This window comes from Dunckerocampus dactyliophorus, chromosome 9 (genome assembly GCF_027744805.1).
Source record: "Dunckerocampus dactyliophorus isolate RoL2022-P2 chromosome 9, RoL_Ddac_1.1, whole genome shotgun sequence".
Taxonomy (NCBI): domain Eukaryota; kingdom Metazoa; phylum Chordata; class Actinopteri; order Syngnathiformes; family Syngnathidae; genus Dunckerocampus; species Dunckerocampus dactyliophorus.
The window spans coordinates 24,065,002-24,087,394 of NC_072827.1; the positions used below are offsets into that span (position 1 = coordinate 24,065,002).

General features: G+C 40.7%; 2 protein-coding genes across 2 annotated transcripts; both read left to right on the forward strand.

Moving 5' to 3' along the window:
* The first annotated feature begins 452 nt into the window (after positions 1-452).
* lmln (leishmanolysin-like (metallopeptidase M8 family)) lies at positions 453-18,640 on the forward strand. Its single transcript, XM_054788346.1, has 17 exons — positions 453-750; positions 2,478-2,578; positions 3,860-3,890; positions 5,731-5,813; positions 6,282-6,399; positions 8,039-8,217; positions 8,644-8,749; positions 10,101-10,195; positions 10,438-10,555; positions 11,602-11,709; positions 11,796-11,983; positions 13,030-13,162; positions 14,088-14,247; positions 15,255-15,385; positions 16,837-17,047; positions 17,771-17,885; positions 18,003-18,640. The coding sequence occupies exons 1-16, from the start codon at positions 613-615 to the stop codon at positions 17,857-17,859; spliced, it is 1,989 nt and encodes a 662-aa protein (XP_054644321.1). The 5' UTR covers positions 453-612; the 3' UTR covers positions 17,860-17,885; positions 18,003-18,640.
* A 967-nt stretch (positions 18,641-19,607) lies between these two features.
* si:dkey-251i10.3 (uncharacterized protein LOC553498 homolog) lies at positions 19,608-22,301 on the forward strand. Its single transcript, XM_054786919.1, has one exon. It carries the CDS (start codon positions 19,694-19,696, stop codon positions 21,920-21,922), a length of 2,229 nt encoding a protein of 742 aa, XP_054642894.1. The 5' UTR covers positions 19,608-19,693; the 3' UTR covers positions 21,923-22,301.
* The last annotated feature ends 92 nt before the right edge of the window (positions 22,302-22,393 follow it).

The following is a 22,393-nucleotide window of genomic DNA, read 5'->3' on the forward strand; positions in this document are numbered from 1 at the left end:
GTAGTGGCAGATGCAGGAAGGAAATCACCACAGGCTTTGATGAGTACACACTGAGTCATACAAGACACTATTTTTAATAGGTACGCATGAGACTGTAAAATGTGATAGCTGTAACGTTCCTGAGACAATAGAACATGTTCGTGTGGCAGGATACGATATAGAAAGAAGGAATATAATAGGAATACACTATAGAGAGCATGGGGGCTCCCATAACATCATCTCCAGAGACCATGTTAAAATACATCTTAACTAAATCAACAAAACAAGGTTTTTAAAGCCACCGAGCTTAGTAATAGTGTATAAATGTGTTTAGTTTTTGTTTTTCTTCCCGCAAATGTCCCCAGAATGTATTTTGTACAGCCTGTAAAGTCACAGTGATCATTCACATCCGGATGGTGGCAGTATTGCACAAGTTATAGTTTGCATCCGCCGTAAAACGACAAAGAAGAAGACGTAACTAAAATCCCTCTGACTTCCGGCTTCAAACTGAACCGGTAACCTGGCAATAAACCGAGGGCTCTCGTCGTAAAAACTGTCTAAGCTTTTATTCATTCATACAACAATGAGCGTATTGAGCAGTGAGGGCAGTGGATCCGTGGTGGTCGTTGGAGAATGGATCTGAGACTCAACACAGAGAGCAAGCAATCTGCGTTCTTGATTGTTGGTCCTGCGCTCATCTTTTCTGTCATTTTTGCTCATCTAGTGAGTTGCCATGGGACGTGCAAACACCGCGTCCCTCTTCCGGATGAGGTAACATTATTTGACCGCCCTCCTCTCCCCTCCCCTCCCCCATGTCATTACTTACTATACTTGAATCAATACCCAGGCTGTTGCTGATAACTGGGAATGGAACATGGAAATTGACGCTCACAGTGGGGGAAATAGTATTTGATCCCCTGATCATTTTGTAAGTTTACCCTCTTACAGAGATATATACAGGACATCAATTTGATGATACTTTTATTGCAACAGAGAAAGAGACATAATGTAAAAAAAAAAATCCAGTCCACCAGAGTTTCACACATTTCAGGAGGGATTTGGGTCAGTGAAACAGCCAAGCAGAATGTTTACACCTCCATGGTGGACTGTAGGCGTCAGCTTCACGATTCTGCAAAAAACGTGAATCACATTTTTTTGCTTGGAATTGAGATCATGATTCTCTAGGATGATTTTTGTCAGACGAACACGTGTGCGCGCGCACAGGCTCACCGTGTTCAGGGTCATGTGCTTATGCTTTAAATAAATCACTTTTTATTGTTATCATTATATTAGAACCCTCCATTGTCTTTTGATGCTTTAAAGATCCTTCCAATGGGCTTTCCGCTGTTCTTCATGGGAGGTCCCAGCATGACAGGTGTGGTATTGTTGTGCTCATATTCAGCATTTCTCAGCCTCCATACAAGTCAAGTTGAGTTGATGCCAAAGTGCTTCATTTTAATGGGACCCTCCCAGGAGTGTCCCTCTGGTGGACAGCGTCATTCATTTGTTCCAGAAAGTTTGACTAAAATCAATTCCCATAAGAAATCATGTCAATCTAATTAATCCGTTCCAGAAATCCAACATGTTTTCATAGTTTTACAATTAAAAACACAATTCAAAATGCATATAAATGATGAATGAAAGGCATAAATTAACCTTTATGGTTACTTTACCTTCATTGACGATATGTTGTTGGCAAAGACAGAACGTGGCAGCGAGATCAACACGGACAACACCTTTGTGTTTTGCCATAACTTATTTTTTTGAATGTATAAATGTTTTTCACCTCACTAACCCAAAATGGAGCCAAAGATAGTTACAAGTGCCAGCATTTGATAAAGAAGGCGAGAAACACGACTGAATTCAAGAATCATTAGAAATGATGTTTAGGAGAGAACAACCAGTACACATGAGAATCAAAACTCAGTTTAGATCAACAAGCTCTATTCAATCGGAAATTGTTCTAAATGTAGACTAACTGTGCTAACTTTAGGCTACCTGTGCTTAATTATTTGCAAAGATGTATCTAGACATTGAGACACGTACTAAGACATTTGCAATTTGATGAAATGAATGAAAAGTTCAATTCTTCTGTGAACAATTGGCAAGTTGTTTGGAGGTTTGTCTGTGTTATTATGAGAATGTAACATCTGTTTCAGGAAATAAGCCAAACCAATGGAGAAAAGCTGTAATGGGCTGCTAACAAGGACGTTCGGTGATAAAAATACATTAAGACCACAGTTGGACTCCCACAGTGTATTAATGTGCACCGTATTGTACGGTAACGGGAGAATGTGCACAAACTGAGACAAAATTTGGGGTAAATTTTCAGTGTTGACCTAAAACACGCCAACCAAGGTTCCACTGTAACTATATGCACGGTGACAACAATGTGAAGAGACACGTACAACCTCTGGTCCTTTGCTTTCTGAAAATGTGACCCACTGAGAAATTGAGTTGCCTTGCTCTAAACTTGTATTTTTTTGTGTCTTGTTTAGGTTATCCATCATGTGTATTTGAAGCCTGAACGTTTGATGAAAAGAAGCTCTGATGACCTTCATCTGAAGATTAAGATCATCTATGACTACAGTGTTGACCAGTGAGTACTGAGGTAGTCCATTAGCTGAAAACACGTTTCTTAAGACGAGAGTAGTTATAGCTGTAGTTACTGGTGAACAACTATCATGGCTGCTGTATTAGCATACAAAGGAAACTATATCTGGCCAGTCATGCCTGTTGACCTGCAGTTTTTCATATTAATGAATAGGGTGACAAGATATTTTGTTTGGAGAAAAGCTGTATCGTAAGAACAGGGCAGCCATAAGCCCATCAGACTATGAATGATAATACGGTGATATGGAAGTGTGCAAGGCATTATTGGACGCGCACATTAAGTGCTTTAAACATACCTTGCAATCCAACCAACTTTGGTGTTCCCACCGTCAGTGAGTGACATGTGGCTGTTTTTCCCATCAAAGTTGAACAGCTGTCGCCATGTTTAATGTCCAGGCAGAAGCTGTAGTAATTGTACATTTGATCAGAGTTACTTAAAATTTCTCAGCTCAAACCACGTAGATATTCAGACGTTGTTTCCACTTTTAATCACCAAGTGGTTCTATTTACACTCGTTTACATTTGGCTGAGCAGCGACTTTACAAGCTCCAGCGATCACCGGTTTTGCTTCATAACACAGCTTATATGTAGAAGAGATCCGTGTTGACAATTTAGCGACGTGGTCATTATATTTAGCGAGTGGGGGTGCGCGTTACAAGTGAAGTAGCATCGACCGTGCGCACCTTCAATTGTACACAAGTATCGTCGTCCAATGCCAGTTTTATGCCAGTATGAAAGCTTCATAAACCCCTCCACAATACAGCCCAACCCTTGCAGTGACAGAACCAAGAATGCACAGCCTGGACACACTCCTCCGTTGTCTGGCAAAGACTCACCTTCCTGGCGAAACCAAGACAGTCTTGCTCACTGAACACACATGGATGTCCATAGTGTGGCCCGGGGGCCATCTGTGGAATGTCGCTCATTGCAGAAATAAAATAAAGAATAACTCAGCAAAAGTGGAAAAACAGAGGCATCATGTAACTAGGAAAAGCTAAAATGTCGATACTAATAACTAATAAAAACACAAAGATTTGTCTTTAAATTTGATAGATGAATGAAAACTATAATTATTCTCTATAAAGTGCATTTTGTGTTAATATTTACCGATTTATTTCATTTGCATCATTTCATATGGGAAAAACTTTTTTGGTTTACATACGTTTTGGTTTTCGTCTGACCTTCTGAAACAGATGAACGGTGCTAACCGAGGTTCCACTGTATATAGTTTAACAAGACTAAGCCAGTAATGCCCTTTTCCCCACAGGCTCCCTGCAGACAAGAGAAGACTTGTAAAGGTAAGAAGTTTTACAGTAATGTATGTGTAGGTTTTATGGCAGGCACCCCACCTGCCAGCTCCCTGTTACAGCTACAAGATCACTCACTCACTTCACATCACCATCCTTAAAGGAAAAGTGCACTTTTTTTGGAGTTTTGCCCATCATCCACAATCCTTATGAACTTGAACACACATCTTTCTCTTTTCTGTGCGTTCTAAAGATATAAAAACAGCTAAAAAGAGACCGCTAAGAATGCACATAATCCAACCATGATCCAAACATTTCGACAATAAAGCTTTCTGAAAAAACCTCCAAATAGCGCCAACAACGCTCCATTTACATAATATAAGCTGCATATTAACCAAGCTGCAGCGATGTTGTTGTTATTATTGTTATTAAAATTGTTAGGCTGAAGAACTACTTTACTGGTGTAGTCACACCTTGCCACACCGCACCGGCTAGCGACTAGCTTCACCATATACTCACCCAAAGTGCATCAGCGCCGCGCTCACAACGTATCAAGCCACTACCGAAACGTAACGCTACATGTTGCAGCTGCCCACACTGCTGTGTTTTTGTTTTTGTTTTTGAGTTTGGAAAAGTTAACGCTAGGTGTAGCGTTCGTTTCTGTGTTGCTCTGTGAAATCAATGCGCTCAGGAAGGAAGTTTCGGGAATGCTTAAAACGACCGAAGTACGGCAATGCTACGCCAATTGATGCCAGCGTGTTTGATCACTCCCTTATCAAACCTATTTGCTGTTTGACTTTTCCTGCATTTTCATTTACACGCTTGGCCTAGCTGTCACTGGCGGCAGCTGTTTTCTCACTTGAGCTACCATCTACCCCTCTACTCTGTTTTTTCTATCTTAACCCAACCGTTCAAGACAGATGGCTGCCCCACAGAGCCTGGGTTCTGTTCAAGGTTTCTTCCCCAGAGAGTTTTTCCTTGCCTCTGTTACCAAATGCTTGCTTATGTGGGGTTCAGTTGGTTTCTCTTTTCATGTTTGAGGAGCGTGATAGACATACCTGACTCAGACATACATGTGTAAAGTGCCTTGAGATGACTCTTGTTGTGGCTTGGCACTATATAAATGAAATTGAATTGAATTGAATTGTCAAATTTGGTGTTATCGATCTCACACTCTCTCATACTGGGCACTGGAAGTTCAACATGGCACTTCATTGCAAATACCTCTCTGAGCATGTGGGAAAAAAGAATTGGAATTCTTGCTACACATGAAGATGTTCTAGGCTATAAGAAAATTACCAACACCCTGAAACTGAACGGTGGCCAAGATCTTACAGTGCTTTAACAGGACAACTTCTACTCAGAACAGGCCTCGCCATGGTTGACAAAGAAGTTGAGTGCACATGCTCAGTGTCATATCCAGACGTTATGTTTGGAAAATAGATGTATGAGAAGGGGTGGCTGGCCAGCCTGTCAGTGCACAGACCATACGCCGCACTGCATCCAATTGGCATCCAAGACTGTAATCTCCGAAGGAAGCCTCCTCTAAAGATGATGCACAAGAAAGCCTACAAACAGTTTGCGGAAGACAGTCAGACTAAGGGCAAGGATTGCCGGAAGCATTTCCTGTCTCACGCATATATCCAGACTCCTGCACGCCCACACATTTGCTCCACTCAGAGCATACAATCAAAAGAACATGAATATATTTCACTAGCTCATTATCACTACCAAATCCCCTTTTCCTTACCAGCAAAACCCCTGCATGCATACTGTACATATTAGTAGATGAAAACAGTCAGTACAATTTTGTTGATGGGTGGTGATACAATTCCAGTGATACAGTTAGAGTTGTCAAAGTAACAGCCAGTGCCATTGTGTTTTTCCTCAGGGTAACCTGTTTCCCCAGGCAATTGACTACCTGCAGAAGGCATTATTTGTGAGGCAAAGGGTTGGGCCTATTCTGCTCAGCAGGTATGTACTGTATCCTATCCACCACAGCAAACTAAACGCAAAACATTTATGGTTGGTCGATTTGTTTGTTGTAACAATGCTTCCTGCCAATAAAGTTCATAGCCCTGGAAAGCATGTTTGTTTTTGTATTATTTGTAAGCAACATGCATTTGTATGACAAGCAGCATAACTGAGTATGTTTGTTGCACCATGTAAAATGTGTCAAATCTTCACTGCATGTGCCAATCGATGCCAGCATGTTTGATCACTCACTTAACAAACTTATTACCATTTGACTTTTATTGCATCTTTGTTACACGCTTCACTTAGCTGTCACTGAGTGATTGGCCTAGCTTCTAGTCTTCAGGGTGTGTGGGGGAGTTGAGGACTACTGGTAGTTAGATAATGTCATATAGTTTTCATGTTTATTTGATTCAAATGTGTTGTTGACGGAGCATAATTGTATACTGGATGTGTATGCCATTACAGACAATGTGCAACTAACCAGTATTTGAAGAGGAGGGATGACCCCCATCGCTATTGCCAGAATGCTTGTGCAGATGTCACCCGTTGTGGCCCAGTCATTATACCCCAACACCACTTACAGGTCAGAAGCAATATTTTCAAAAAATGGCTCCCAAGCTGCATTGCGTTTCTTTTTATGAAAGTGCAACTGTAACAGTTTGGACAGTGTGAATTTTTAATGTATTTTTAGTAAATTAAAGTTCTTTATTACCTGAAGTGCAGCATTAATAGTTTCAGCTTCTATCCCTTCTCCATTTCTGCAGAACAATACTGGCGTAATGACGCAAAGTGCGTCCTCGTCGAGATTTGCCACCTACTGACCCTGTGCATGCATGTGCAAAAACGGCTGTTTTCAATGTTGTAACCATCGAAATATGTGTCGGTTTTGAACGCACACTACTTTTGTTTTATCTTTCTCTACTTTTGTTAATGTCTCACATTTTGTTTGGTTTTAGGTGCATTGCACTGAATGCACTCTTCTTGTCCCTCGCTTGTAATGTGGGAAATCGTTACACAGCTGTACTGAACTGAAGGCAAAAAATCGAAATACAAATACATATACTGCTACGCCCCTTACACACATACAGTATCTCATGAAAGTGAGTACACCCCTCACTTTTCTGCAAATACTGTATTATCTCTTTTAATGGGACAACCCTAGCGAAATGACACTTTGATACGATGTGAAGTAGTCGGTGTACAGCTTGGATAACTGTAAATTTGCTGTCCTCTCAAAGTAACAACAACACAACCATTAATGTCTAAAGCTCTGGCAACAAAGTGAGTACACCCTTATGTTAAACTTTGCTTGTTTTGACAAACTGCCTGGGAGCCCCTCCTCCTCGGTTTCCAGCAGCCGTGAGTATCAGCTGTCATCAGGTGTTCCAAATGTGTGCAATTCAGAGACACTTCAGCAAAGTCATCACTAACTTCATGCAAACACAGCTGCCTGGTTTCCTGACAGTGCACCTACTCTTTCAAGACAGTTTTGCCATCATTTTTTGTAAAATACAGAAAAAACTTTCAAAAACACAATTTTGATGCGTCCAGTCCACATTTTCAACTTCTCCTTGCAACACAAGAGTTCCCTGCATAGCAAAAAAGCCCACCAACATATTGGTGTTTTCACATTTTCATTGGCTAGTCAATCAGTCAATCAGTCAGTCAGTCATCATGAGGAGTGGATGTAACTGGCCTGAGCGGCGCGCGTCAGAAGAGGAGCTGATATTTCTTTACGCATGGACGATGTTTGGCCATCGTGCCACAGTAGACTGCTTACTAGAGTTGCGGGGGTATGATGGCGCCTATCCCAGCTGACTTCGGGACTTGGAGAGGCGGGGTACACCCTGGACTGGTCCCCAGTCAATGGCAGGGCACATATAGACAAACAACCATTCACATTCATACCTATGGACAATTTAGAGTCGCCAATGAACCTAACATGCATGTTTTTGGATGTGGGAGGAAACCGGAGTTGTTTATGTAGCATGATGTAGTTAATACATAAATGCAAACCAAATTTATGATAATAAAATGTAGCCGCCAGTCAATAATAGGGATCCTACAAAGACATCCATTCATAGTCACAGTCACTGAGTGGGAAATGAATCCACAGTGGATGCACAGAATTCAGAGCTGAGTTTCTGGAGACTGTTTACTCACAAATCATTTACTGTGGATTATACCATACCTCATTCTTTTCTTTTGTGTTACCCTTTTAGCAATGCAAGATGTGCAGCGAGTCAGGGAAGTCCTGTGGTCCCTCAGGCACCCCAGACGGCCCAGGTGTAGAAGGGTTTGACTTTGTACTCTATGTGAGCAGTGTCATTACTGAGCGTTGTGGACAGGAAAACATTGTGGCCTATGCAGCCTACTGCCAACTGGAGTCAGTGCTGGACAGGTAGGGATAAGAGCTGTACACACAGTAGACACATTCACAACTGGTCCACACATAACATTCCTCTGAATGGAATAGTAAATTGGAACTAAAAAGAACAGACCTCCAGTAAATGTACAGGAAATATACTTAAATACGTAAAAAAGTCAGTCTTTCGTTTGATGATGGTGACATAGTAAATGCTAAAGTCTGACAATAGAGGCAAAACCCCACCGGGAAGGATGCCATTTGCCAATTATTCTACAAAATATGATTTCCTCCGAAATTTCATATGTGAGTATTGAGACATTCCATCAACATACACAGTGCTTAATAGCTATAAATGCATTAATTAAGATAGTACCGTTCCCAGATGTGAGCGTTAGAGAAAGACAAGGAAAGTACCGTACTTTTATCATGTTTTGTGTTTTTTTTTGTTGTTTTTTTTAGACCTGTTGCAGGATATGCCAACTTGTGTCCCACCATGATCTCCTCACAGCCGCAGGAGTTTGAGGGAATGCTCTCCACTGTCAAACATGAGATTATTCATGCGTTGGTCAGTACAACATCATTCTTTCTGCTGTCAAAGTGAGCTTATCTAGACTCAAAAGTTATCCCAAATACGTTTGAAAACCAGACAGGTATGTATGTATTTACACTCAACAAAAATATAAACGCAACAATTGTGTTTTTGCTCCCATCTTTCATGAGCTGAACTTAGAGCTAAAACATTTTGTACACAAAAGGCCTATGTTTCTCAAACGTTATTCACAAATCTGTCTAAATCTGTGTTAGTGAGCTCTTCTCCAGGTGTGGCATATCATATATCATACTTTACATACAGTATATATCATACATGCTGATTAGACAGCATGATTATTGCACGGATGTGATAGGCTGGCCATAATAAAAGGCCACTCCAAAATGTGTAGTTGTATCCTGCAGCACAGTACCACAGACGCAAGTGTTGAGGGAGTGGTTTTATATTGTTCTTAATTAACACACACCTGTGCAATAACCATGCTGTTTAATCAGCATCTTGATATGCCACACATGTGAAGGATGAATTATGAATTATGCATGCTCACTAACAGATTTAGACAGATTTGTGAATACTGTATTTGAGTGTTAGGCCTTCTGTGTAAATAGAAAACGTTTTACATCTTTTGAGTTCAGCTCTTGTAAAATTGGAGCAAAAACATTTTTGTTGAGTATATACTGTATGTATGAATCAACCAATACATTTAACAGAAAAACATACAATCTCTGTATCTCTTTTGAAACCTGCTGAAGACACACTTTAAGCTCAGTATCCACTTCCCTCTGAAAACATCCTGTTTGAAGCCTCTCAATGGCGAGGGAGGTACCGTTGATCAATTGTTAGATATCATCTTTGCCTCATGATGTGAAAATGTGAACAGCCTGATGTAGAGGACTGTGTCAATACCAATTCTAATTCAACCTCGAAATGTATGGGTTGATTCATGCATCACTCGCCTGTTGAGAATGTAGCCATTTAGCTCCTTGTTAGAGAACAGGGAGTTTGGACATATGCGTTCAAAAGTTTTGAGAAGGCCAAATAAGTGCACCTGTAAAGTTTATAGTGCATTTTAAGTGCATGCTGAAATTTCACCTGGAAAAAAGGCTTTGTGAGTATTGTACAGTATATACAACACATTTTGAAACTTTTTATTCTTTTTCCATGTCAGTGTTCTTGTACTCTGACTCGTCATATGCCATAATTGGCTAATCAAGTACTTTTTAAAAGTTGTCATCTTGTCAAAAGCTGAAAGTGTTTTTCCTCTGCTTGGTTCTTTAGGTAACGTTCAGAATTCATTTGATATCATTATTTTGGGCAACACTAGAACTCCATGGATATAGTCCTTAACGGCTGATCTGTCCATCAGGGTTTTTCTGCAGGTCTGTTTGCTTTCTATCGTGACGATGACGGCAAACCTTTGACTCCTCGCTTTGCCAGTGGCCTGCCTGCGTTTAATGAGAGGTGATTTTACTTTGTTTTAAACTTTTATTGAGGCTAATTAATTATCATTAATAGTGCTATTAGCCGGGGGTGCCGTATAAAGAGGAAAAAGTCAGTACAATTCCAAGGTCCCTTGACTTGACCCAGAAAGCCTTTAAAACACCAGTTTTCTATTTGAATCAAATGACTGAAAGTCAGTAACATCTGGAAAATCTCTTAAACTGTTCAATCCTGTCACTTACATTTGTGTGCTTTTGTACCAGTCAGGGTCTGTACCAGTGGAGTGAGGCAGTTATCAACAGTGTTAGCAGGCTGTGGGACATCAGAGGTGGAGTGATAGTGCGGCATCAAGTACATCTACTTGTGACACCACATGTGGTGGTAAGTAGCCGTCTGTTTTTGTTGCTTCTTTTGTTACCCAGCAGAATGCAGGCTTACTTGTTTTCTTTTCATCTCTTCGCTACATGTGACACGCTGTAAATTTAAGGCAATTGCAGAAGATCCTTGCTATTCGTGGGGATTACGTTCCGAGACCACCCGCGAATAGAAAAAATAAAGCATGTAATTGAGACGCCCATGAAAATGTCGCTTTGGACTATCGAATAAAGCCTTGGGTATGCTGCTGCATCCAGGTGCTACCGTACGCTATGCCAGCCCCCTCCATGCCCCCTGCTATATTGAGGTTGACTCTGATTTTGGTGACTGTTGTTATTATTAGATTAGATTCAGCTACAATAACCTTCTGCACACTTGAATTGCCGTTGTTTGTGACGGAAGCTAACAAGCTAAATGCATTGCAGCACAATCCAAATCCAACTACCAGTACAACTTGTTCACTTCCGATATGATTCTGATATTGAAACTTTGAATATCGGCCTATATCGACCCGATGTCAACACAACCCCTCCAACAGGGGTTATAACCAATGACTTTTTGCCGTCTAATGGGAGGTTGTCACGCTTTGCAAATATTTCAAACGGCGGTGGATGTTTCAGGACGCCGTGGTGTTGTGAAAATCTTCAAGACATTTTTCTAACTTCCCCACCACCGGAAACTTGGGCATGACAAGTTTTGTACTCAGCTGCAATGTCTTTGTCGTACTTTAGCAAAAAATATTGCCACAAGGCTGATATTACTGCTACTCCTTGCTAAACACTGTAGCACACACGGTTGTTGTGAGCTCACACGCAGTGCAGAGAGATGAGTGAGACAAGCCAACAGTTACAGTGCAAATCCAGTCTATGAACGATATGAACAACATGCTTGTTTACAAATATTAATATATTAATAATATTGACATATCACCCAGCCCTGATATGGAAATAATATTGATGTGGTCTGTACTACAGAATTATTGTTAAAGTGTCATTCTTGGTCATTCAAAGAGGATATTCATTTCTACGCTCAATGTTTCTTATTGGTGCTAGGAGGAGGCAAGAAAGCATTTCAGTTGTCCCATTTTAGAGGGGTTGGAATTGGAGAACCAAGGGGGGATAGGAACTGAACTCAATCACTGGGAAAAGAGACTGTTGGAGGTAACTACACTTCATTTGATTCTTTATTTAGGTATAGTAAACCATTTGTTTAACAAGTTTGTTTTTTTTTGTCTGTCCCCAATCAGAATGAGGCAATGACAGGCTCTCACACCCAGAACAGGGTATTTTCCAGAATGACACTGGCAATCATGGAAGACACTGGATGGTACAGAGCCAACTACAGCCTGGCCCAGGCACTCAAGTGGGGTCGTGGACTTGGCTGTGATTTTGTCATGAAGAGCTGCAAGTTCTGGATGGATAAACAGAGACAGAGGTTGCAATACTACTACTGATAGTACTGATAATAATAATAATAATCATACAGTGGAACCTCTGTTTTTGTCATTAATCCGTTCCAAAAGGTCAGACAAATATCAAAGCAATTTTTCCCAGAGGCAACCGTGTAAGTCCAATTAAACAGTCCCAGACATACACAAATATGGACCCAAAAAAACACATTTTTATCAAGAACAGTTATAGTTTTAGATGCAGGAAACAATGTGAAATACATGAAATACTTTTTTGTCCCCATCGTGGGTTATTTTGCAGCCGTACTCGATAAAAAAGCCAGACTGTCTGAAAGTCTAAAGTATTTGTCTGACACTCATCAGACACTCACGGTGCTTTTGTACGAGGAGGAAAGGAGACAGATATAGAGTTGTTAATTGTTCTGTGTGTGTTCTATGAGCAAATAAACCACACACACATAATAAAGACGATAAAGGATTCCCTGGCTGTTATCTGTCTAAACTTAAAGAGCCTGGTGTTCCCAGGCAGTCTTCCCGCCAATATGAGGTAGTACCCTGAGTACCCACATGATCCAAGGGGCTATGTTGTCAGGAGCTAATTCCCCCTAATGGGGTCTCCCACAGCAAATTGACCCTTGGTGACATGCGATGCAGCCTGGAGGCGCTCAGTATGAAAAAGCCACATGACTCACTAGAGTAGGGGTTTAGTGCTAATTGGGCCAGGGGAGTGCAGAGTTGTATGTTTATATATATGGTTATGGGTACTGTAGGAGACTACCTGCAGGTGTTTCCAAGCTTTTGTAGGGGAGTGTACTTAAGCTTAATGTCACCCCCGGTGGTCTTTTTTTTTAATTATTTATCATTCGTGTTAGTGTAGTTGTCTTTAATTAAGTGTTAATTGAATTATTATTATTGCATAAACAGTTTTTTTTAGATTTTGGGCTATACACTTGCACAATTACCTGCACCTGCACCTTTTTTAAACACTGCTGTTTTTGTCCAGTTAAGTTTGTGTATTTGTTATCTCCAAGTACTATCGGTTTCCTTGAAGGATATGTGTTTGTTGTTGCAGAAGACATGCTGTGATGCCTTACTGCGACACAGTGCGAGCTTCTCCTTTGCAGCTCATGTGTAGACAGGACCAGCTAGCTGTGGCTGTTTGCAACCTGCAGAAATATCCACTGGAGTTGCCACAAGAGTACCAGGTACAGAGTCAACCACAAACAAATAATGATACAACACAATATGTTCTGTAAGTGTACGCTTGAACAAGATAAATGTTTTCATTAGTACAGGTTATTGAATTTTATGTCATTAGAATTGTGCATCTAAAACAAATATTCACACCGAAGGGCAATTTAGAGTTTCCAATTAGCTTAGCATGTAAGTATTTAGGATGCGAGAGAAAGCCGTACTACATCTCACCTGGCTTTCACTGCTTCATGAACGGAATGAAAGCTAAGTCCTCGGATGCTCTGCGACACCACCTTAGTGATGGGCCCAAGGTCCCTCAGGTGTCCCAATCAAGGTTGCTCAAGCCCTAGCTTGTGTCTCAGCTGCATTGTCCCATTGATAGCTCCTCTTAATCCAAAGCCACATGTATGCAATGCAAAATGTGGCTTAGTACGTGGAGTTGTTTGACAACCACAGTCAGCCAACAACATAGCACAGCCCCAAAGCAGAATGTTTCCACCTCCATGTTTGACAGTAGGGATGGTGTTGTTGGGCTCATTTTCACCATTTCTCTGCCTTCGAACGTGTCCAGTCCACTTGATGCCAAAGAGCTCAATTTTGGTCTCATGTGACCACATTGCATTCTCCCAAGCTGCATCATTCAGGTGTTGCTAGGCAAATTTTATAACATGCGTGTTTGGTTAATTAGAGACTCTAAATTGATTGCATGAAGTGTTTTGCAATATTTATTGAGATTCTGAGTTTGGGGTGCTTTGCTATGACAGAAAATATTTCATTGTATTGAAAATTGTTAGCTTGTCTCAATTAAAAAATAAAGCAATTATGAAATTGTTCAGATATTAAATAAATATTTATGTTGAAAAGCACACTTTCCTTTGTATTTTCTGCTACTTTTTAGAAAACATAATGGTCTTTATTTATATTGTTTTGTGACAGTACTTTGAACAGATTCCAAATGTGGCTGCTGACCAGCTGACATTTTTTGGGGGTGCTGTGGAGATTGCTGATTTCTGTCCTTTCAGTCAGGAGTTCAGCTGGCATGTGAGTGGAGAGTATCAGAGAAACTCTAACTGCAGAGTGTCAGAAAACCAGCCAGGTAATTGTCACACTGCACTTATTACCAGCTACACTAATGAACACGGTTATTTCAATATGCATGTTTGTCCTTCTGTGTAGCCTAACAGGAGATACTCAGAATCATTGTCTTAGCAAAACAAATGCATGTGGCCAGAGTTATTCCACTGTGAAATTACTGCTGAGAATTATAAACAATAAGAGCCAAACCTTAGAAATACGCACATCATGCACATTTAACCATCAGTCAACAGAAAAGGAAGAGAGTTATGGTGCTTCCACTAAAGGTGACTGTAGGGTCAGGAAAAGGAAAATCTAAGGAAGACAGGTACGTCACCTTTTTTGACCAAATTTATGCTAAGTTATCCTCACTGGTTGAACATCCTTAAAGGGGCCCTAACGTACATTTCTGCATTTTTGAGCTTATGTGTACCGGTATGTTATTTGACATCACAACTTTGGGAAGTCCATCTACGGCAACATGGTGAAAATAGGAAAATACACCCTTAAAAAATGTTTAAAAGTCAGGCTGAAACGTATGGATATTTCATATCGTAATTATTGTTGTGTCCCAAATTATCATTGTTAACGATATCAGCACAATATTGTTCAAATTAATACAAATACAAAAAAAAAAATCAATAAACTAAGTTTGACTAAGTTTTATTTAGAAAACCAAAATACAATTGGCAACCCTGTACTTAGTGTCTGCATCATGGTTTTACAAAAATTAATAATATATATTTTTTTATTGTCTGTTGTCCTCTAGCGTCTTTTTGGGGGTTGTTGGTCCATTTCCAGTTTTTGTTTGTTGTCAGTGTAATGTTTTAATGCAGGTCATGTTTAATTATGTTTGTAGAATTGTACAATATGTTGTGCACCAATTTATTAAAAAAAAAAAAAAAAACTCCTCCAGGGCCGCATTTTGGACACCCCTGCTCTATACATTCAGAAACAATGAAAACAAATACATTTTTTCCAAAAGTACTATTACAGTGTTAACTGTTGTTGTTATGCATGCTTATTCAGACAGGTGGAGGAATTACGCAGCAGAGCAGTACGGACCAGACTCCGTGTGCTTGTATCAGAAGTCAGCCTTTGTAATGGAGCAGTGCACCAGGAAGATCGCATATCCTGACTGGGGTTCCGGCTGCTACAAGGTACGATCATCAAAACACTCTCCAATGATGGCTCGTTTAATGACTGTTATTAAATGGTCAAATTTTGATTATTGTCACTATAGCCAGTGAAAAAATGTTATTAATGCCTTGTATCAGACTGATATCAGACAGATTTTGATTATTGTCAATATAGCCAGTGAGAAAATGTTATCAATGCCTAGTATCGGATTGATATCAGACAGATTTTGATTATTGTCAATATAGCCAGTGAGAAAATGTTACCAATGCCTTGTATCAGGCTGAAAAAAGTAAACATTATTTGTATTTTTTGTCAAATTTGTTACTGTTATTAATTATACTACTAATTATAATCCCACAAGGAGCGATTGAGTCTGCACTCTGCTGTGTTACACCTCTGAATAAATGATTGAAACCAGGAGAAAATTGAAAGTCTTTGGATTTTGCACTGGTGGATTGGAAGTTATTTTCAGTCAGCATTTTCTATCTATTCTATCATTTTCTATATCTCTATCTATCAATCTACCTACCTACCAGTGACGTGCTGTCAGGGGAGACAGTTGAGGCAGAGCCTCACTGGTCATGATGAAAAAAACAACCTAATAATCCATCCACTGATCCATTTTCTATATCGCTTGTCCTAAAATGAATAATAACATAAAATCAATATTAATGTTTGTCCATTGAACTGTATTCTAAGTAGATTTGATGTATGAGACCAATCATTTTTAACATTTTCTTAAGTAAAAGTCGTTGAATTTGCACATTACCTGATGAGGTGAGGCTGCTTCGAGCGTGTCTGAGTGCACACTGAGCTGGATCATGGCACCAGTTTCTTATTGCCTTATGTCAGTCAGCAGGCATGGGTGCTCAATCGAACCCCCTGTGGTTTTGTATTAATAAAAAGCCCACAGGTTGCATTTCTTGTCTCTGCACACTACACCTGGCAACTTCGGCACATCGGACCACCGCTGTTCGTTGGCACCAACAAAATTTCAAAATGTCAAATTTTGTGCAATTTTGCTCCTCGTTATTCCTCAGTTCTTTAATAATGTGTTCTGAAATGAACTTTGTACAATGTAATGTACATGTGCTGTATATATTGTAATACATTACTACTACTACTTTATATTTTCAGACTGTTTAAAAAAAATAGCTTGGTGTATTATGTTCACACTGCAGGGTATGACACCCAATTCGGATTTCCCGATCTTTTTATGTGGTTGTTCACATTATCCCCAAAAAATGTGACGTGAATTTGTTTGTATTGTGAACCCAACGGGTTCGGGAAGTGACGCGCATGCACACTAGTTGGAGAGTGTGGCAAGGATTTTCGGTACGAAAACTGGATTGTCCGAAAATGTAGGTTCCACTCCAGTGGTATAAAATGAATATGCAGTATATGTGGTATGTGCATGTGTGATTTATGTTCATTCTCTATTTACTTATTTATCATTTCTTTCCTATCACAGGTGTTGTGCACGTCACAGGGTCTGAACGTGTACGTTCAGGAACATTCCTTCCTGTGTCTTCGTAGAGGTCAGCTGCTAGGCGTGAGTGTGCAAGTCAACGACTGGGTGTACAACGGTGTCCTCATCTGCCCCGCCTGTACTGATGTCTGTGACAACTGTCCTGTCCCCCATGAGGTCTCAACCATAAACACCTCCAGGATTAAGACCATCGGTCTGTATTCCAGTCCACATTATATGTGTAACTATTGGCTGGTGTTTACGCTTTTTATGCAACATCCCTTTGAAAGTAGTGTTGAAAGAAATCGGGTCCATTTAAAATGCAAAGAGAAGAAAAACTTGTCTACGCAACAGAATCAGTCAAACCCAATCACCACATATTTGGGACCACATGTCATGTCGTGGTGATGTAATAATAAAATGGAATTGTTAATAGATTTCACCTATTTATTATATTACCTTTTGGGACTATTTGAAGCAGAATAGCAACATTGTCATTTATCCATTTTAATTTTAGACATGTTTACACATATACATGATTGTACATATAGCGATACTTTTAAATTGATATTTCGATGTAAATCCGTTGCCAATGACTGTCAGAAGTCTGTAAGCCATGGATATCAGTTTCCTCCCTAGACATGCTTTGCCAGAACCAAGGTTTCTGTAGCCCTGTGTGGTTCTCCGTACTTCAAAGGTCAGGGTAATTTATTCAAATCAAGCTGATGGCATTTGGGGGAGGGGGGTTGCATATTTTTACACTGATGCCATGTAAAAATTCAGAATATTAGGTCAGTTTGTTTTTTTTAATACAGTGTAAGTGAATGAAAAATATTATTAGTATTATCTGAAGTGAGCTGAACGATATTGTAAAAGTATCTCTTTTTTTTGTTTTTTGTTTTTTTGTTAGACAACAATGTATTGTGTTTTGTTTCAGATCCATGCTCCAGGTATCAAGATATCACCATCACTGTCAAGCTCCAGCTCATGCTTGCTGCTGGATTGCTGTTCTGCCAATTCAACTGACTCAGAGAAAGCCACCTGCACATTAAGTAAAGTCTCATTTTCTTCATTTTTTTCGGGGTTTTTGACGTTGACATTTTTTCAGTGTATTATAAAATGTTATTTATTTCAAATGCACTCAAATAACATGGATTTTTTTTTTTTAGATGAAGTGTCGTATCCCTGAGCAGCTGGGCCTTGCTAAAGGGCAGGAGGCACCTTGGCAAAACTCAGGAAGCATGAAAGTGTAGACCCCAACAACCATCCCAACTTAATAGGCCAGAAGTGTTTGGTGCTACAGCCCTAATGTTCTTTACTGCTTCTTCAAATTTGACTTAAAATATAAAAATAAGTAAGGGTTGCGTGTGTGTGTGTGTGTGTGTGTGTGTGTGTGTGTGGGTGTGGGTGTGTGTGTAGGGGCATGTCCGTGTGATTATGCACGTGTTGTGACTATCTGGATCAGTGTCAATGATTTGACATGATTCATATTTTTGAGTAATTAGGTTTGTCTGATTTGAAAGCATGGGAGCAGACCATCTGCATCAGGTTTAGATGACAAGCAAGGTCAGGTTTTGTGCTTCATTGGTTTAGCTTTTTTGTACATGTTAATATTTTATCAAATATATGAGGACAAGCGGTAGAGAAAATGGATAGATTACTACAGGTCTGGATTAAAATCTCTTAGCCCGTCACAGTGACGTTTTCTTCCATTTTTTCATATTTGGCATTGTATTTTACTAGTTTCTTTTATTTAACTGTTTTTTGTATCTTTTGTTATGTGTATGGTAGAATAAAGGGTGCTTGATCGCTGGCTACTTGTCTCCCTGTTTCTGTTCAACCCAAAATGATTACAATTTATGGAATGGACATATTTGCATTTCATTACCCTGAAGACTGTGTTTAAGGCAGGGAGAGCCCACCGCATCCACCCTATATACTGTCCAGTCTGCTGTCTGTTTTCAGGAATGCTTTGCACTTTTCTTCCTTTTTTTGTTTGCGAAATATGATCTGTCAGCACAGTTGTATCAGGAAATATCCTTGTCCACACAGAAACCAAGCCTGTAAGTAGCGTTGTAATCCTACAACAGCAATAACTGCTAAGGAGCAACACGGCGCATGCGCTTTGTGCAAACTCCAAAGGCAACATAAACCAAAACAAGAATTTAATCATGTGTGTGGTGTGGAGATAAAAGTCAAGGCTTTTCTTTTTTTCCAAGAAGTTACTTTCGAATTAGTATTTAATAACTCTTCATCTAAATCTGGACTGGAGTCACATGCCGAAACATCTTCATCGCCAGCAGGTGACACGCTGGACAGGGGCAATGAGTTAAAAACAGTGTTAGGCAAAGCAAAACAAAAGTGTAACGGTAACATGAATCTGTTAACACAGACAAGCAAATAATATAATATATAACTTTTTTTCTTTGTAATTACCTCATGCACATTATACCAAGCCACATCTCTGTTATGACGACAGACGGAGCCACAATAGCGTCCCAATAGAGTTACACTGAGTCTGACGTTCTTTAATCATTTTTTCTGACCTGAACACGTCAACAGCAGTGCAACACCAACACCATATATATCATATATCAATGACAATAACGCATATCGATATTGCAAACAGAAGAATGAAAAGGTCATTTACAAATACATTTGGTTACAGCATGAAAGATTGAGGGAGTGGTGTAGTACCACGGTATGCCAGGAGATAGCGGCGATGTGCATCACAATTTGTTTTCCAAACGCTAATAAACCACTGAAGAAGAAGAACAAGCAGAAGAAGAAAAAGAACAACGTTGTGTTTGTTGAAACACGTGTCTTGGTTGATACTGATTAGAGTTAGGGTAACTGCAGTATGGGAAAGGTTTCGATGAAAAAGAGGAGTATGAAGGGTCGGAAGAAGGGTCCACGTATTACGGACGAAAGTACAGACAAGGGGCTGCCTAATGCCGGTGAAACGATCACGGACGATGAGAACGAAGGCAGCGACGATGAACGACGACGCCAAAAGCTGCTGGAATCTATCAGCTCTCTCGGCGGCAAGAGGAAGAAAAAACTGTTTGAGCGATCCGAGGCGAGCGCCCAAATGTCCGAATTTACGGTCATTGCGGAGGGAGAGGGCGTCAAAATTAACATGTCGGATTTGGTCAAGTCATTAGACAAAGTCCCTAATGTCTCAGTGAAGGCCAAGAAGCAGTTGAAGAACCTACAGCAAAGCCGGAAAGCCATTAAATGTCCTCTGAGCAGGGAGGAAAGTGAGAGGATCCAGAGAGATGTGGCGTTCCAGAAAGCTGCAACAGAGGTCAGCAACTGGCAAAGTGTTATTCAACAGAACCAGAAGTCAGAGCAACTCATCTTTCCTTTGAATCAAGAGCCCTCTGGCCCTAAACCCCTGGAGAGATTAGTCACCGGCTGGAAGGCCAAAACTCCACTAGAACAGGAAATATTTGCTCTCCTGTCTGCCAACAAGCAACCCATCAATGATCCCAGTTTGACCCCCTATGAGGAGGCTTCAGTGACAGCGATGAGTCTGTTGGAGGCCAAGATGCGGCGCGCTGAGCTGCAAAAGGCCAGGGCTTTGCAGTCCTACTATGAGGCCAAGGCACGGAGAGAGAGGAAGATCAAGAGCAAGAAACATCACAAAGTGCTCAAAAAAGCAAAGCGCAAAGATTTTCTCAACCAGTTTGATGAGCTGGTGAAAAAAGACCCCGCTGCTGCTTTGGAGCAAATTGACAAAATTGAGCTTGCCAGAATGCAGGAAAGGATGTCATTAAAACATCAAAACAGTGGAAAGTGGGCCATGTCAAAGGCCATAATGGGGAAATACGACAAGGGAGCTCGCGCAGCCATGCAACAGCAGTTGGAAATCAACAAAGATCTGACGCAAAAGCAAGTGGCATCCTTTAATGACGAAGAAGAGAAAGCAGAAGATGCTGAAATTGTGCCTGATTTTGCCAATGAGGCAGTGCAAGGAGCAGATCCTTCAAATCCCTGGATGAGAGGAAAGCTCTTTGAAGATCCTGCAGAGAAAGAGATGCAAGATGTTCAGGCAGAGGTGACTGGAGCTGCAGTCAATGCCGAGGAAGAAGAGGAAAGTGAGGTGGAGGAAACTGAAGAAGAATCACTGCTGCGAGAATTTGAGAAGCGTCGAAAGATACGCCAGGCGCATGAAGCTGTTGAGGTTGGATTTGCGGATGCAGGAGCTGGAGAAGCAGGTGCTCTTGAAATAGAGGATGAGCAGCAGTTAGAGTTCACTCAACTCTACACAGAAAAAGTGCACGTCTGTCAGGAGGCTGAAGCTGATGGCAGCCACACAGACACGTCTGCTCAGCTGCAGGAAGGACTTCTGCGTATCCAGACATTTGAGGACATGGAGCTCCTCAGTCAAGTGGAGTTGGTTGCTGATAAAGCACCTGATGAGCCCCAGAAGTCCTCAGCAGCACCTGACCCGCTTTCTGACACGGACAAAGCACAGAAAACCCCGAAACGGAAAAGGGGGATCCAACTGAAAGAAGTTATGACAAAAGAGACGCACGTCCTTCAGATGCCTCTCGCTCCGACCGCCGCATCCGCCGAAGACTCGGAGGAAAAGCGTGGTCAGATGGGGCTCATTAAAGAGGCTTTTGCTGGAGATGATGTCATCTCAGACTTCCTTAAGGAGAAGAAGAAGCAGGAGGATGCGGGAAAGCCAAAGGTGGTAAATTTGGCACTGCCTGGATGGGGGGAGTGGGGTGGGATGGGCCTGAAACCATCCCGCAGCAAGCGCAGGAAATTCACATTGAAAACCACGCCACCTCCTCCCAGGAAAGATCACAACCAACCTAGTGTCATCATCTCAGAGAAGAGAAATAGCGCCATCAGCCTTCACCAGGTGAATTCTCAGCCATTTCCTTTCAATAGTCTTGCGCAGTTTGAAAGCACCCTGTGCTCTCCTCTGGGCCGCACTTGGAACACCGAGCGGACTGTCAAGAGTCTCACCAAGCCCAGGGTCATCACCCGCCTTGGCTCCTTTATTGAGCCCATGGCTAAGGAGGACTTGATGAAAGTCAATAAGGGTAGCCAGAAATTTGTCTTGAAAAAGTAACAACTAGTGTGATGATAGTACAGGTAAATACAATGAAATGTACAGCAGCAACATGTTACTGTAATACGATGACAAGGTACAATGATCCTGTGAAGACAGTGTTTATTTGTGCATGTACCAGCGCAACTGATTTAGAACGTTTGAATTTCTACTTCAAATCCATCTTCAAATTATCATTCAGCATAAACCTTTCAGGAAGTACAATTGTATGTTTAAATATGTCCTTTCATAATGCATGGCATATTTTATACAGATTCATATTTTTTGCCCCCCTAATGTGTTTTTTCAAGGAGGAATCCTATAAACAATTTGAGTACAAAGCAATTGCATTTATATCAAGATACTATACTGTGGGTTATGAATAAATCTTAAACAGTTATATTCTGTTTTGCATGTTTTTTTTAACTATATGATACAATTTATTTTATATGGGTTGAGGTCATGGATTTGATCCACAGATACTGCTGTACA

Excerpts from the sequence above, each read along its gene's own strand:
- si:dkey-251i10.3 (XM_054786919.1), top strand. The coding sequence starts at position 19,694 with ATGGGAAAGGTTTCGATGAAAAAGAGGAGTATGAAGGGTCGGAAGAAG.
- lmln (XM_054788346.1), top strand. The coding sequence starts at position 613 with ATGGATCTGAGACTCAACACAGAGAGCAAGCAATCTGCGTTCTTGATT. Across the intron at positions 3,891-5,730 it reads ACAAGAGAAGACTTGTAAAG|GGTAACCTGTTTCCCCAGGC; the intron begins GTAAGAAGTTTT and ends GTTTTTCCTCAG. Across the intron at positions 11,984-13,029 it reads ATGGATAAACAGAGACAGAG|AAGACATGCTGTGATGCCTT; the intron begins GTTGCAATACTA and ends TTGTTGTTGCAG.